The sequence below is a fragment of the Oratosquilla oratoria genome, chromosome 29 (assembly GCF_046742065.1).
Source record: "Oratosquilla oratoria isolate Oo_2021 chromosome 29, ASM4674206v1, whole genome shotgun sequence".
In the NCBI taxonomy this organism is placed as follows: domain Eukaryota; kingdom Metazoa; phylum Arthropoda; class Malacostraca; order Stomatopoda; family Squillidae; genus Oratosquilla; species Oratosquilla oratoria.
The window spans coordinates 40,704,865-40,721,492 of record NC_134805.1 but is presented as its reverse complement, the minus strand read 5'-3'; the positions used below and the strand labels follow the sequence as shown (position 1 = coordinate 40,721,492).

The following is a 16,628-nucleotide window of genomic DNA, read 5'->3' as shown; positions in this document are numbered from 1 at the left end:
AGAGAATAAAAACCTAACTAAAGAAATAGAAGAATTAAAAAGACAGTTTTAAAAGAAGTAAAAGACGAGAATAAGGAATTAAAGAATAATAATAAAGAGAATAAAGTCCATAGCAAAAAAAGCACAGAGTTGGAGAAAAGTCCAAGAAAACAACAAAATTGTATTTAGAGATATAGCGACACAACTGATGAAAGAACAAACTAAGGACACAGATATTATGGTGATGAGAGAGAATATAGTAAGAGAGTTAGCGGACAAAAAGAAATGTATAATTACATTAGGGATGGAAGAGAAAAATAATCCAAATGGGACTACAAGAGTAAAAAAGAAGGAAAAGGTAAACACGATATTAGAAGTATTTCAAGAGGATGAGCAAGAAACAGGGAAAGAAATTGAAGAAATATATAGAATAGGGAAATACAATACAGATAAGTCCAGACCAATTAAGGTTAAATTCAGGTCACAAACGACAGCAGAGAATATCTTAACAAAAACATGGAAACTAGCAAACAGTGATCAATATAAACAGGTATGGATAAAAAGAGAAATGAAGAGGAATGAGAGGAGAAAACAAAAAGACTAGAAGCTAAGGAAAAAAATGAGAAAAGAACAGTCAAAGAGAAATTCCATTGATGAGTAGTGGATATGAAAGTGAGGAAATGGTTCATAGCTGAGAAAAAATGGAAGGGAAACAGAAAATACAATGGAAGTAGCAGAAAATTAAAAGTGTCTTACACAAATATAGATGGCTTAATAACAGGATTGAACGAACTGAATGATTACCTGAAGGAAAAAGAACCGGACATAAAGGGAATTGTAGAGACAAAATTGAAAGGTCCTACCACCCAACAGTGTAGGACATGGTGCATATAATTATTGGATTAAAAACAGAAAGGTAAAACAAGGGGGTGGAGTTATGTTCCTGATTAAGAAGGATATGTGAGGAATGTCACATATGGAAAGAATAGAGATGATTATGATGGAGGCGGAGGACAGGGATTGGAAGAGCAGGAAGTTTGTAGTAAATTATGTGCCTCCTAAAACGGCTTTGTGGGAAGAGAGAGAATAGTTATAATGGGTGACTTAAATTGTAAAGAAATCTGCTGGGAAGAGATGACAGTGAAGGGTGGAAACGACCTATGGGGAAATGTACTTGATATGATTATAGAACATACAATGACGCAATGGATACAAGAGAATATTAGGTACAGAAATGAGGAAGAACCACCAAGACTGGACCTAATAATCACATCAGAACCCGAAATAGTGGACAAGATTGAATATAAGACACCAATAAGTAAAAGTGACAACATATTGGTTGAACTGGAGCTAAATATGAAATATGAAAAAAAAAAACAATATAGAAATGGAAGATTGATGTATGGAAAAACAAATAAGTGAATTCTTTCAAAAAGCAGACTGGGAAAGGATACACAAGGAGGAAACAGTAGAGAAATGGAATATTTTGACAAAAATTTATAAAGGAGTGGAAAAGTACCCAGTATGTTCCAAGACAAAAACAAAAGAATATGTAAAGTGTTGGTACAACAGAAGATGTAGTTATGGAAATGAATATATACAAGTGTGCAGAGAAAAGAGAAAATACAAAAAAGATGTCATAGAAAAATTTAAAGATCAACCCAAACTATTTTACAGATTTGTAAACTGCAAACTGAAAAACAAACAAGAATTAGAGAAACTACAAGGAGTTGAATACACAGAGGAAATAGAAATGGCAGAAATTATAAACAAGCATTTTAAATTGGTGTTTACGAGGGAGAACATACAACCTAGAGATATCGAGTGGGAGAAAGTCCCCCCCTATGAAAGAGATAGAAGTATCAAGGAATGAAATAATGAATCGCTTGAGTAATCTCGATGTCAGAAAATCGCATGGACCAGATGAAATGGCAAACTGGATTTTGAGAGAATGCAGGAATGAACACACAAAATACATAGTCTAATAAGCAGTTCATTTAAAGAAGGAAAAGTTCCAGAAGATTGGAAAAGACCAAATATAGTACCAATATATAAAGGGGGAAACAAGGAAGACCCTACTAACTATAGACCAGTCTCTCTTACAAGTATGATTGCTAAAATTTGTGAAAGAATTATCAAAAGTAGATGGGTAAGGTATTTGGAAAAAAAACAATGTACTAAATACAAGGCAATCTGGATTTAGACAAGGACGATCATGCATCACAAACTTACTGTGTTTCTATTCAAGGCTAATAGATGTAATACAAGAAAGAGATGGATGGGCTGATTGTGCATTTCTAGCCCTGAAAAAAACTTTTGATAAGGTGCCACTTAAGAAATTGCTAAAGAAATTAGAAACTGCAAGAGGAATACAGGGCAAACTGCTGAAATGGATGGAAGACTTCTTGCATGAAAGAAAAATGAGAGTGGTGATAAGAGACAAACACTCTAATTGGGATGAAGTGATTAGTGAAGTTCCACAAGAACAGTTCTGGCCCCAATAATGTTTGCTATATATATATATTAATAATATGGATAAAGGAATTGAAAGTTATATGAGCTTCTTTGCGGATGATGCAAAATTGTTGAAAAAAGTGAACACTGTATTAGATAGTGAGTCGCTACAGAGTGATCTCAATAAAGTATGGGAATGGAGTAGGAAGTGGGAGATGGAGTTCAATACCAAAAAGTGTAGTATAATGGAATTTGGAAGCAAAAAAAGAATAGTGGGATCATATAAATTGGGAGAGGAAAATATTAAAAAAGTAGAAGATGAGAAGGACCTGGGAGTCATTATAATAATATGTCCCCTGAGAAACATTTAAACAAAATTTTTGGAGAAACTTATAATTTAATAAGAACAATCACTTTAATAAGACCAAGATTGGGTATGCAGCAACGATGTGTCACCAAGTACAAAAAAATGTATAACAAAACTTGAAAGATTACAAAGATCAATTACAAAATTGGCACCAACACTCTACCCTCTCTCCAGCACACATTAAATAACCTCACCAGCCAATCCAAAATCACTGTACCTCCTTTTTTTAGACATTCTGCATGGCATCCATCCAGACCAGGTGCCTTACCTGCACTCATCATCTTAACAACTCTCCTCACTTCATCCTTCCTTATTTCTCCATTTTCCTCACTCATCACTGTCATTCTCTTAGCACTTCCCACTGCAGCTATCTTTCCCTCCCTATCTTCCTTTACATTTAGTAATTCCTTAAAACACTCTGCCCATCTTCCTTTTATTACCGTCTCATCTATTTCATTTCTACATCTGCAACTTTTTACATTTTCTTCTCTGATTGATTCTCCCCCTCTTCCTCTTAATTTCTTTCCAAAACATCTTTTTATTTCCCTCAAAATTTTCTGTCACATCCCATTTCATATCTGCTCTACTCTTTGCCTCCTTTATCTTATGCTTTACTTCTCTTTGTACCTCTCATATGACTCACTCATCCTATTTTCTAACCAAACTGTGAAAGCTCGCTTCTCTTTTACAACCTTCTTTGTTTCCTCATCCCACCTCTCACTACCCTTCTTTCTATTTCATCCCATCCTTTTTGTTCCACACACCATCTTTGCACACTTTGTGACTTCATCCATGAATCATCCTCCACTCCTAGCTCTACTCTATCCTTTAATCCCTCAGCTTCTTGTACTCCTTTTCCTTTTCATTTAAAGAGTTCACTCTAAGCACCTCCCTACCTTTTGTCTTTTTCCTCATTCTCCATCCTCCACTCTCAACTTACCTTCCTCCAAAAAATGATCTGATATTCCCCCACCCTCTCCCCTTTGCACATGTACATCCTTAACTCTTCCTATTATGCTCCTATCTACCACTACTTAGTCCATTAACGCTCTATCTACCACCCTTCCATCCACCACCCTCTCCCATTCGTACTTATGCTTGACTTCCGAAACACTGTATTTGCTATCATCAACTCTCTAGACACATCTCCATCATTAACTCTCCACTATGACTCTTTACTGGAACTCCACATTTCCCAATCACTGTCAATTGGTTCATTTCCTACCCTAGCATTAAGGTCTCCCAATACTACTTTGACATTCCTCCCTAATCCCTCTATGCACTCATTTAAATCTATCCAAAAAGCCTCCTTCTTCTACACTCTTCTCACTACCAGGCCCATATGCACTTACAAAAACCCTCTCCTTTCCCAGTTTCACCTTCATCCACATTATCCTTGAGGAAACCTCCTTCCACTCCACTACACATTTACCTATCTCTTCACTTACTAGTATAGCCACCCCTTCTCTCCCTCGCCCTCTCTTCACTCCCGAGAACCTCCCAAACTCACACTCGCCCTTCCCTCTCAACTTAGTTTCACTCAAAGCCAACACATCCATCTTTCTTCTAACAAACATAATACCTGTCTCTTCCCTTTTACTCTCATGTGCCATATCCACGCACATTAAAAGACCCAAACCTTAGGGTGCTGGTTGGAAAACCCCTAGACCCTCTTATGCCTTTACTTTTTTTAGGAATGTCCCGTGGGGCTACAAGGAGAAGGATGCCTGGTCCCAATCCACGTCCCATTCTTCTCACCTCTTACGATCCAAATGGAAATACTTGGTGGCAGTATTCTTTTCCCTCCACCACAGGGTAGGCAAAACAAGGAAATGAAATTCAGAGAAATGGTACTGGACAGCAACAGGGGGTTGAGGGACAGCATAACAGAGGGACAGTAGCAGTATAATAAAAGCTTCATCATTTCTCTGTGAGCAGAGTCCTCCTCTATCACAGACAAAATGATGTGTGGCTCTGGTCTGTAGGGGTGCCCCATATAGACCCTAAAGTATCAACTGCATGTTACTTTGTCATAACATGCAGCCAAATACAACTAGGTAAATACACACACACACCACAGGTTTCTTCTGCTTTATAAAGGAGGTAGCCAAAATCAAAGATACCCAGCCACCACCCTTGTTTCTCTCATGAATGGTCATTCCTGCCTTCTGCCCACTACCTAAGTCAGAGGCAATGTAGCAAGCCACAGCAGGGCTACTTCATTTACATGTCAACCCTCCCTGTCCCCCATGTGAAAAATAGAGAAGAGGGAGAGAAACCCCTTCAGGCTGCATCAATTTATCATTTATACATAACCATCCTCCACTCACCCTATCCCCCCCCCTTGCTCAAAACCCCTTTCACCCCCTCTCATCCTCAGTCATCCCATCAAGTTCACTCCATCCACCTCTGCTTTCCACAACTTTTGTTAATATTTCTTCACCCATTCTTTATGTGTGCAAACTGTCCCAATAAAGTTTAATCATCCCTATCTGCCAGTTCCCTTTCCTCCCTGCTCTCATTTCTCATTCTATCTAATTTCGTAACCCCTACCACACTTCTCACACTTCAGTAGTGATGTGATATGGTTTAACGTCACAAACTCCTCCCATCGGAAGGCTAGGACAGTGCCCTTTACTGAGGACTTTGTCACATGGAATTTAATGGAACATGCCCTTGGTTCAACTTAGCCGGTTGCAGGATTTGAACTGCCATCCCCTTGACCTTCGCCGCAAGTAAGTGCCCTATATCCCGCTCAGCCAGCGAGCTTCAGTAATAATTCTTGTAATTCTTCGCATTCAGTGCCATATCTTCCTAAGCCTCATTACAAGCAAATTTAATTTTCCTAGATAAAACAGCTATTTGCAGAAGGTACCTTCCACCAAAATCAATTAAATCATCCATGAATAGTCAGTAAAACCTATCTATATACCGTAGGATTCTTCTCCCTTATAAGTGAGGTAGCCAGACAAGGCATGTATGCACCCCAACCCAGGCCACTCCCATCCATCACCCATTTCCATTTTAATCTCCTCATGGGTGAAGGGTCTTCATTGTCCTGTGCCCACTAAATCAGAGGCAATGCAGCAAGACACAGCACGTCCACAGCACGTCCAGCCACTTCCTTTTAATGATTGGGTCAGAAAAATACCCATTAACATGGTTAAATAAGTGTTATGGGTGGTACAAAAAATACTCATCGAAATTAGTGTATTCACTTCTTGCTTGGCAGATATTTTATAAATACAACAACATTGTGAAAAATAACATTATACATCCACATTAGAATTGACCAAGATGGTCACCTTATTAACAGCCCCAGGAAAAAACATACACAATAGAGCAAATATACACATACACACATGCCAGGCATGCCAACACATACATTGGATACCTCTGCATATATCCATATGCTTGGTATACAGTATATTTTTTGAGCAAGATAAAAAAATAAATAAAAGAAAATAAACAAATGGTGCTTTGCAGAGGATGCACTGCACCATAATCTGATGGATCAACAGTATAATACTGTTAAGCAGGGAAAAAAAAAAATTCTGGTGGGTAAATTCCAATGAAATATCAACAATACTGTATATGTTATACAAGAAATTAAGCACAAATCAGCAACATTCCGAACTCAAATATAATTCACTATTATACATTCATCCTCACCACAGTGTATCTACATTTCATAAACAGAAAATCACCAAATTACCCAGTTTTAAATAAGGAGCTTCTTCCATATGCACTTCATTCACAATGGCCCTAACAACCAACTACTTCCATCATCAGGAGCTTTCCAAGCACTCCCTTATATTCTAAGGACAAAGAGAAACTACAGAAGAAATACAACTTTTTGGGGAAAATTTGAGGACAAAAGCTGCCCAGTCTTTTCCTGTTTCCTATATATTTTAAGAAAAGGGAAGTACAGTGAGAGACTAAGGAATGTAATATTGACTACCAATATTAAGTATACCAATGTCTATAGGCAGCCTTCAATGCTTATAACTTGTATAAATGTATCAAGTACAGATTTACAAATGCTGATATCAGTGAACTTTGAGCAGTAGAATGCTCAATACAGTACAAAGTAATATCTCACTTGCTCAAGCCTTTTCAAACCACATCTGCACATCAATGGTTTCACTGAATATTTGTATAGATCATATGAAGTGTTATGCTTTGAATGGTAATGCTTGTGATAGAGTGCAGAACATGCCTAGCTCATTGATGACATGAACTTCAGTGCAAAACAAAATATAAAAATGTGCACCTCACACACACGCCCACACAGATCCACAGTGGCAAGTTGCAGTACTGGGCATTCCAATGCCGAGCAAAATAACTATGAAGAGGAAAAATTCAGCTCAGTGTAGATTATTGAGCAGCACGACAATAAAACTTCTGCCACAGCAAAATAGAATACTTTGCCTTATGCAAGTTTGCTGAACGTGTTCCTGTTTACACTAAAAGCTATCATAGACAAATCCAATCACTGGCACCGTAAAAAAATTCTCTTTAGCCTATAGTGGTATAACAATTCACAAGTCCAAAATATCTCTCTCATTTAAATCTATATCTTGGCAACATTCATCATTGAGACTAACCTGTCTTGGATATTCAAGACAAACTAGATCATAATAATAATAATTGCAATCACATCTAGATATTCTTCTTCATACCAGCAACATTAAACACCATGTAAAGTTACCTTAAATTCAGTTCAAAAATCATCTTGGGTCAAACATCTGCAGCCACTTGCTTTTAAACCCAACTGGTTATTTCATGACATACACTATAGCAAAATAAACATTATACCCTTGTAAATATGCCTGGCCCACACTCTATTACCATCCTATCAAATCTTAACCCTTATTACAAGACACTCCATATTTCTGCTGTAACTATGTAGTGCAGAAAACACCAATTAAAACTATTTACCCGTTATCAAAATATTTATTTTCATCCACCCTTAATTATTTGTCTGATTAAACCAAAGTATACAAAATCAAATAAAAAATTATTTCAGCTGACTTTTCCCATTACCATGCAAAGCTTAAATCTTTTTGACTACTTCTAAGGTAAACTGCTGACCACTAATCTATACTTGCAACTTTATGGAATCTATCACCATCAAATGCACTTCATTTTTCATTACCGTTCCATCTGTATCTATTTCATTTAATCTAGTAACAAGGAACTGCTTAAAGACTGGAAGAAGGCTCTGCCACTTTCATATCAATAATGCTTAAGGCCCCATATTTGACTTTTAGGACTTTGAATTTTAATTATATCAAAAACTTGATATGGTATAAACCAGTAAATTAAAGCACATCCTAAAGGGAGTTAAATGTTTTTTTTATTCTCTTTTATTTCCGGTGCTAATGCAATTAGCACTCTTAACACACAGGACAACACACAATGAAGTGCATTATCCCACATTCTGGATGGCAGGCAACCCAATAAAAGCCCAGAGAATGCATGAGTCAGCACAAGATATAGTGTTGCTAAGATTCCTGTACTCCTAGGTGCTTCTGGACTTGGGGCGCTGACCTTTGACGACCACTGGTCGGTTCTTAATAGACCCACGGCGTCGCTTGGTTGTCTGGATGGAAAATAATCATCATTAAACACCAGAATTTGGTAATATATATGAATACTATGAAAATGAAACAATGAATACAAAATGTATACATTTCTTGTGGGGGGATGCTTAGCTCAATAAAATCTAAAATTCGTCACTACATCATTGCAATTAAGATTTTACATAAAAAGGTAGGTGAACATTACTATATAACACAGCTACATCAACAATGCTTATCATTTCAATCATCTGACACAAAAGCTACTACTGTACCATGCATAACATTCTTTAAATAATTTTAGGAAATAATTATAATTTGAGAGGTACACCTCAGGGAAAATAAATTAATTTGAACAGGCCAGAGAGGGTAGCTGGCATGATAAAGAAGGGAAATACTAGGTTGAAAAGAGAAATGAAAACAAGAACTACAACAATACAGTGACTTGATGGTTCACAGAGGGTTGGGGCATAGCATGGCTCCAAATTGGCTAAAAAATGACAACTGCTGCTCTTCTTGAAAACATTCATGAATGCACATGTATTAGTGCAAAATCCAAAGGTATATGATATAAAACTTATTAGCACTACTGATTTTAGATATCTCAAATTATTTTCTTGAGGCATACATGGCAGACTACTAACAATCTTATAAAAAAAATTATATTTATAGTACTTCCATTTGTACACTCAAATCTGCTTTATTTTAAAGCAAGTGCTTCATGAACCAAATTGTGTGACTACATGTGCAGCTGACTTCTTTGCATAGGCCACTCACAACAACAAAAACCCAGCCCCAAGCTAAACAGCTTGGGACTGGCCAAAACAAAACCTGAAAAGTGCATCATCATGCCAAAGTGGTTAACTGAAATATCTTTATCCCTTTTAGTACAAAGTGCTACCTTAAGCTAAAACAAATCTGAAAAATGTGTCAGTATGGTAAAGAAGTTATCTAAGATGGTCTTCCTCCTTTTAGTACACAAAGTAATCCCCCTAGGTAAAATCAAATCATCTGGCACTAGCCAGACCAAAGCCTGAGATATCAACACAGCAATGAGGAAAATCAAGACAGCATTTTGTATGACCTTCAGCAAAAGGGTTATCTCGGCTTTAACCCCTTGAGTACGAAGTCCTGCCCTAAGCTAAACAAAATCATCCTAAATTAGCCAGAACAAAATCTGACATGCATCTCGCTGTAGCAACTGGATTAACCAAGACATCCTCAAACCTTTCAGAACAAGGTCCTGCCTTAAGCTCTTTTAAATCTTCTTGCATTAGGCTGAACAGCAATACGAACAAGCCCCTCCAGTACAATGTCCTACCCTCTGCTGAATAAGTTCCTCTGGCATTAACCCATGCAAAATCTAAGTGTCATCTTGGAGAAGGGATTATGAGAATCAAATGTGTGCAAAACATCAGAATTGATGGGGGCAGCTTCACTTATCTTAAAACAAAAACTAAACACTCATTTTTATTTGACTCTCATCAAGGTAATAGAGTACACATTTTTACCTTTTTATTAATGTAAGATATATCTAATCAAATGGAAAATTATTATGGACTATATATTGATGCAGCCAAAAGGGATTTCTCCTTGTCTTCTCTATTTTTGCACATGGGTTGCAATGTAAAAGAAGCAGAAGGGCCTTCATGTGAATTTGTTATGTCTTTTTGCTTTGATCCTGACCTGAACTGTGGAAGGAAAATAGGGATGACCCTTCATCCAGGAGCTACCGTATTTTCCGGCGTATAGTGCGCGACTTTTTTCCGTTGAAAGGGACTAAAAATGGGGGGTGCGCCTTATCCGGCGGTGCGCATTATCTACGGCCTACGATAAAAATTCTGCGGCTGTGTGTGTAATTTTTTTCACAACAACGTGACGATGTTGACCGTCACAAAGTCGGGACGGCACACTTCTCCGTGACGTTCCGTGAGAACAAGAAGAACAGCCATGGTGACATGAAAGAATACGTCAGCATGGGCTATATAAATATTTGGTATAGGTAGGTATCTATCGAATCTTATTTTTCATGTTTAAATAGGCCTAAACACCATGAAACATGATCAATATTTATGATATTTGCCCATGTTCACAGCATCCTAGTTTGAATTTTTACATTGGCTTTGTTGCTTCACTTTAGGTATGGTTGCGGCCGTTCATAGACTCGTGTCAAACACCTGACTACAACACCCTCTTTCGGGAGTTATATTAACTAAACGTCACCTCGATGAGAGACTGTCCTATTTCACCACTGTTATTGCAGGTTCAAAGCTAAAACAAAACAGTCTGTAGTTTGTTTCAGTATTAAATAAAAAATGGTAAAGACGAATTATTTCCTCAAGATATAAAATGAACATTTTCTGTAAAAATCCCAAAATTTTTCTGTATATTACTTTCAATAAACTTTTTTTAGATCATATTTCCTACAAACTATTTAAGCTACAAAGTAATAAGGGACCAACACACAACATGAGTCATATACCAGTACATGTAGTTCCGACTTTTTCTTAGTTGTGTCCTGATTGATGCCTAAACTGACAGTTAATTTAGTGACAAATCAACAGATTTCCCAGCGGTGGCTCTAGCCAATGAAAAGTACTTCTCCATGTAACCTTGTTCACATGATACTAAGTAATTCATCGCCGTTATTTCATTGGTTTATTTTTACTAACATTAATTATCGTAGTCTGCAAATATTTGGGATCCGTAAAACAGCACTGGTACCAACATCATGAACATTGGCCGTTTTAGCTCACCCGGAATATGCTACATCAGGGCCGAGATTGACAGTTCTATTGCCAATCTAGCCTACACTAAACACCCTCTTGCGAGAGTTTGTTAAACTAAACGTCACTTCAGTAAAGACACTTATGAACCGAAACATAGTTTGTTGCTGCATGGCGATAAAAACTTGTACACGGTGATAAAAACTTGTAAGATGAATTATTCCCTCAGGATAGTGAATTAAAATTTTTCTGTAAAAATCCAAAATTTTTCATGTACATTTTGTATTCAATAAACTTTTCATGGCTCAAATTTCCCACAAAACAATGGACCAACGCAAGCAGGAGTCGCATACATGCAGTTCACGAGCTTTAGCCACCAGTGACTTTTCCTGGCATGCGCATTATACGTCGGTGCGCACTATCTGTGTACTGAGATAACGAAGTGCATGGGTGCGCATTATAACCCGATGCGCATTTTAAGCCGGAAAATACGGTAATATGGAAGTGAAGTAAATTGGTGAAGGATGAGAGATGGATGGGAGTAGGGTGGGTAGGGATAGGTGCATGCCTTGGCTGGCTACCTCCTTGATAAGGGGGAAGAAGCCTTTAGTATACATACAGATAAACCTAATTTGTTGTTTTATCATCAAAATTTGATTACTACATTATATAAAAAAGAAAGAAAAAAAAAGAGGAGAGATTGGGAAAAAGTTCAAAGGATTACAGATCCTATAATGATGCCCACATGGTAAGAAAATCACAAACAGCTTACAAGAACACATACATATATACATATACCAAGGCTTTTTCCCCCTTACAAGGGGGGTAGCCAAAAAGAAAAAGGCATAAAAACATTCCCACCCATTCCATCCCTGAATACACTCCTCACCCCTCCACCCTCTCTCATCTTAGCACCTCCTGAATGACGGGTCATCCCTGCACCTTGTCCACTGCCCTGGGTCAGAAGCAGTGTCGCAAGATACAGCACATCCACAGCAAGGCCGCTTCATTAAATCGGCGACCCCCCCTCTCCGTCCCCCCATTGCATAAAAGGAGAGGACGGGGAGAAATCCCTTCAGGCTGCGTCAAATTTTGCTCACACATACTACCTCACCCCCCATCCCTCCACCCATTCCACCTCATGCAATCACAACATCTTCCATATACAACCATTCTCCATTCACCCCTGTCTTCTGTCCTCTCCCGTCATTCCTCAACAGACATTCCCCTCTTCCCCAAAGCCCCCTTCACCCCATCCATCCACTTCATCCTAGGATGTCCCCTCATGTTCACTCCCTCCACATCTGCCTTCCACACCTCTTTTACTAGTCTTTCTTCACTCATTCTTTCCATGTGTCCAAACCATCCTAATATTCTTTCATCCACCCTATCTCCCAGCTCCTTTTCCACCCCTGTTCTCCTCCTCACCTCCTCATTTCTCACTCTATCTAGCCTAGTAACCCCCATCATACTTCTCAGACACCTCATCTCAAACACATTCAAACTCCTTCTCTCTTCTTCTCTTATGTTCCATGTTTCTGACCCATACAGTGCTGTTGGCACAATCACTCCTTAATACAGTCTCCTCTTAGCATCCATTCCCAAATGTCTATTCCTCATTACACTCTTGAATCCACCAAGGTATTTACTTGCTTCTCTCAATCTACATTCTACCTCCACTTTCACTCCACCTTTCCCTGCCACATTTGCACCCAAGTATCTAAAACTATCAACTTCCTCCAGTCGCTACAAGAACACAAGGTAAATACAGCAGTGGAAGCAGAAAAGTGTTCCACAAATGTGGAGCTGGACAGAGCAAATAGAAATAGGCATTAAAAATCTATGAATAATCAAAAGCAAAATATTCAATCAGTAAGACATCTGAAATTAAAACAGGCAGTGTGAGCCAATAGCAATTTCCAATGGATCACATATTTATAGTATGCGTTCCATCCTTTGTTTTTCAACCATGTGAGGACAGAGTCTTATTAGTACAATTGTTGGAGTATTCATTTGTTGTTATTTGGCTGAGGGCAGTCATATTGGATTTTTGTGTGGTTCAATGAATAGACACCAGGTAGCAGTATTGTTGAGCTGCTATGTGGAGTGCTGGGTCCCCAGTGTAAAGGAAGAGGTGATTGGAACAGCATTTGAGAAAAGACTGGATTGGAGCCAATACTGGTAGCCGAGCGTGACAATGGCCACTTCTAAGTGCCCTCTTAAGTTTGATAATAAATCTGAATATGAAAATTGGAAAAAGGTTATAAGCATATGGAGCAAGTTAATTGATTTAGCTACAGATAAGCAGGCACTGGCTATATACTTCTCATTAACTGGTCAGGCGAGTCTTCTGAAAGTGAATTAACAGTTCTGAAGAGTAATGGTGTAAAGAGCATTAATGAGAAACTGGACACATTGTTCTTGCCTGATAAATGTCGACGTCAATTTGTAGCGTTTCATAATTTGTATAATTTCCCAATAACAAGAATATTAATGAATATGTGAGTTTGAACATAGATACTTTAAGTTTACATACATGCATACATATACCAAAGCCTTTTTCCCCCTTACAAGGGAGGTAGCCAAAAAACAAAGGCATAAAAACGTTTCCCACCCATTCCATCCCTAATACACTCCACTCCCCTCCACCATCTACCCTCCCACTTATCTTGGCACCTCCTGGATGACGGGTCATCCCTGCATCCTGTCCACTGCCCTGGGTCAGAAGCAGTGTTGCAAGACACAGCACATCTATAGCAAGGCTGCTTCATTAAATTGGCGACCCCCCCCTCCGTCCCCTCACGCGGAAAAGGAGAAGACGGGGAAAAATCCCTTCAGGCTGCGTCAAATTTTTCTCATACATACCTCACCCCCCACCCATTCCACCTTATGCATCACATCATCATCCATATACAACCATTCTCCATTCACCCATCTTCTGTCCTCTCCCATCCTTCCTCAACAGACCCCCTCTTCCCCAAAATCCCTTCCACCCCATCCATCCATCTCATCCTAGGTCACCCCCTTATGTTCACTCCCTCCACATCTGCCTTCCATACCTTTTACTAGTCTTTCTTCAGTCATTCTTCTCATGTGTCCAAACCATCCCAATACTCTTTCATCCACCCTATCTCCCAACTCCCTCACCACCCCTGTTCTCCTCCTCACCTCCTCATTTATCACTCTATCTAGCCTAGTAACCCCCATCATACTTCTCAGACACCTCATCTCAAACACATTCAAACTCCTTCTCTCTTCTTCTCTTATGTTCCAGGTTTCTGCCCCATACAGTGCTGTTGGCACAATCACTCCTTCATACAATCTCCTCTTAGCATCCATTCCCAAATGTTTATTCCTCATTACACTTTTTAATCCACCAAGTTTACACACGAGGGAATCACAATACCAGACTCTGTGATGGCTTTTATGTTTCTTGCTTCAAGCAATTTGGCTGAGCGGGAGACTCAAACTGTGAATTAAGCGATCTCTGAAATCAACTATGCTAATATGAAATCTACTATAAAACGTGTCCTTGGTCAGCAATTGAGTGTGCACTCAACACAGGAATCAGATGTAGGTATAGATGCAGTGTCCCACAAGCATTAAAGCTGAGCCTGTTCTTTGTGGTTTTAATAAAGATGTCTATTATGACCTATGGACAGTAACCACATAGATCATCACAGAGATACAGATTTCGAAGAGGAAGAGGAGCAACAATGTCGACACAAGTTGACTTGAGTGATCAAGGGACTAATCAAAGACTCAACCCTCTGGGTCACGATAGCCAAGTTTCATGATGTGTGATATGTGATTCACATTACCATTGGGCTTGGTGTTGTCCTCATTCATACAAGAATATTGAAGTGTCTTCTAGGGGTATCGGTGAACGAGATATTGGTGGTCATAGTGAGAAACATGATACAAGTGTCATTATTTGTTGGATATGCAAGTGATAAAAATGTCAAGACTAAGATTATGTATTTGGTTAAGGAGTCTTGAAATTTTGGTATTTTGGACACCAGTTGTTCAACTACAATTAGCAGTCAACAATGATTGGATTACTTAAACAACCTGTGAGATGAAGAATTGGGCATGGTGAGAGAAGAAAACTCTAGCTGTTCATTTATGTTTGGTGATGGTGTAACCTATAGATCCATTAAGCCTGTATTTCCATGTTGGATTGGAGGTGTGAGATCGGTGCTGTCAACCAATGTTGTTGAGTGTAATCTTCCACTTCTGATTAGTAAGCAGTCAATGAAAAAAGGGAAAATGGTTCTTGATTTTGGTAAGGACTCAGTGAAGATTATGAATTGATGGGTGAAGTTGAAGGTAGCATCGTCAGGTCACATGTTGCCACTTTTATGACTAAAACCAGGGATCCAGAATGTGTTGCTGGCTTCACCAGATAGCAGTAAAACTGTTTTAAAATTTTGTTGTCAATTTGGCTATCCAGGTGCAGAGAGATTAATAGAATGCTGCGAAATGCTGAAATGTTGGAGAGGGACATGAAGAAACAGATTGGAAGTGTTATTGAAAATTGTGTGTATAAAGTATAAATGCCCAAAACCTAGACCAGTTATTAGTGTGATGATGGCAGAGAAATTTAATGAAGTAATTGCATTGGATCTGCAACAGGTATGGCAACATCTGTTTCTTGTCATAGTAGATCTTGCTACAAGATATTATGTGGCATCAGCCATCACCAACAAGTCTGCTAAGACAGTGGTTGGCAGCGTCTTTAGAAATTGGATTTCATTGTTTGGTGATCCAAGGAAAGTTCTCTCTGACAATGGACTTGAATTTGGTAATAGTGATATGAGAGAGCTTGGCGATCTGCTTGGTGTTAAAATTTTAACATCTGCTGCAGAAGTCCGTGGAGCAATGGCACATGTGAACGATTGAATCCTATAATTGGTGACATAGTGCTCAAAGTGTTTGAGGATATGAGGTGTGATACTGATGTAGCCTTGGCTTGGGTGATGTCAGCACATGATGCATTGGCAAATAATTTTGGCTTTAGCCCAAACCAATTAGTATTTGGTTTCAATCCTACAGTGCCACTTGTAACCAGTAGCTCCTTGCCTGCTTTAGAGTCAGTTTCTGGCTCAGATATTGTGTGACAAAACTTGAATGCTTTGCACTCAGCTCAAAGGGGGTACCTCAAGAACAAATCAAGAGAAAGGATCAAGAGAGCCTTGCATCATAATGTGCACATAACAGAGATCAGCAATGGCATGGTCTGGGCATAGTTATTGGCAGGGATGGCAAGCAGGGTCTGGTTCGTCATGGGGGTGTTTACGTCAGAGCCCATATTTGCCGATTATCTAAACTTCCCCCGAGATCACAAACAGATTGTCCTCAGACTTGTGGTGGATCATCTGTTGGCACTCAGGAGGCATTGAGGAATATGGAAGGCATATGTGATCAGGAGGAGGTGGAGGAGGATTCAGAGGGGTTTGCTTCATCTGCATCAACATCTGAAAAAACTGAGGAAGTAAATAATGGTGGTGAAGTACAGGA

General features: G+C 38.9%; 1 protein-coding gene across 2 annotated transcripts in view; it reads right to left on the bottom strand.

Annotated features, from left to right (window-relative positions):
• Positions 1 to 6,004: 6,004 nt before the first annotated feature.
• Stt3B (catalytic subunit 3B of the oligosaccharyltransferase complex) overlaps positions 6,005 to 16,628 on the bottom strand; it is a 53,315-nt gene continuing 42,691 nt past the window's right edge. For both annotated transcript variants that reach the window (XM_076212125.1, XM_076212126.1), the window contains one exon: positions 6,005 to 8,405. In XM_076212125.1, coding sequence (XP_076068240.1) covers positions 8,325 to 8,405 — 81 coding nt within the window. In that variant the 3' untranslated portion in view covers positions 6,005 to 8,324. The remainder of the gene's footprint in view (positions 8,406 to 16,628) is intronic.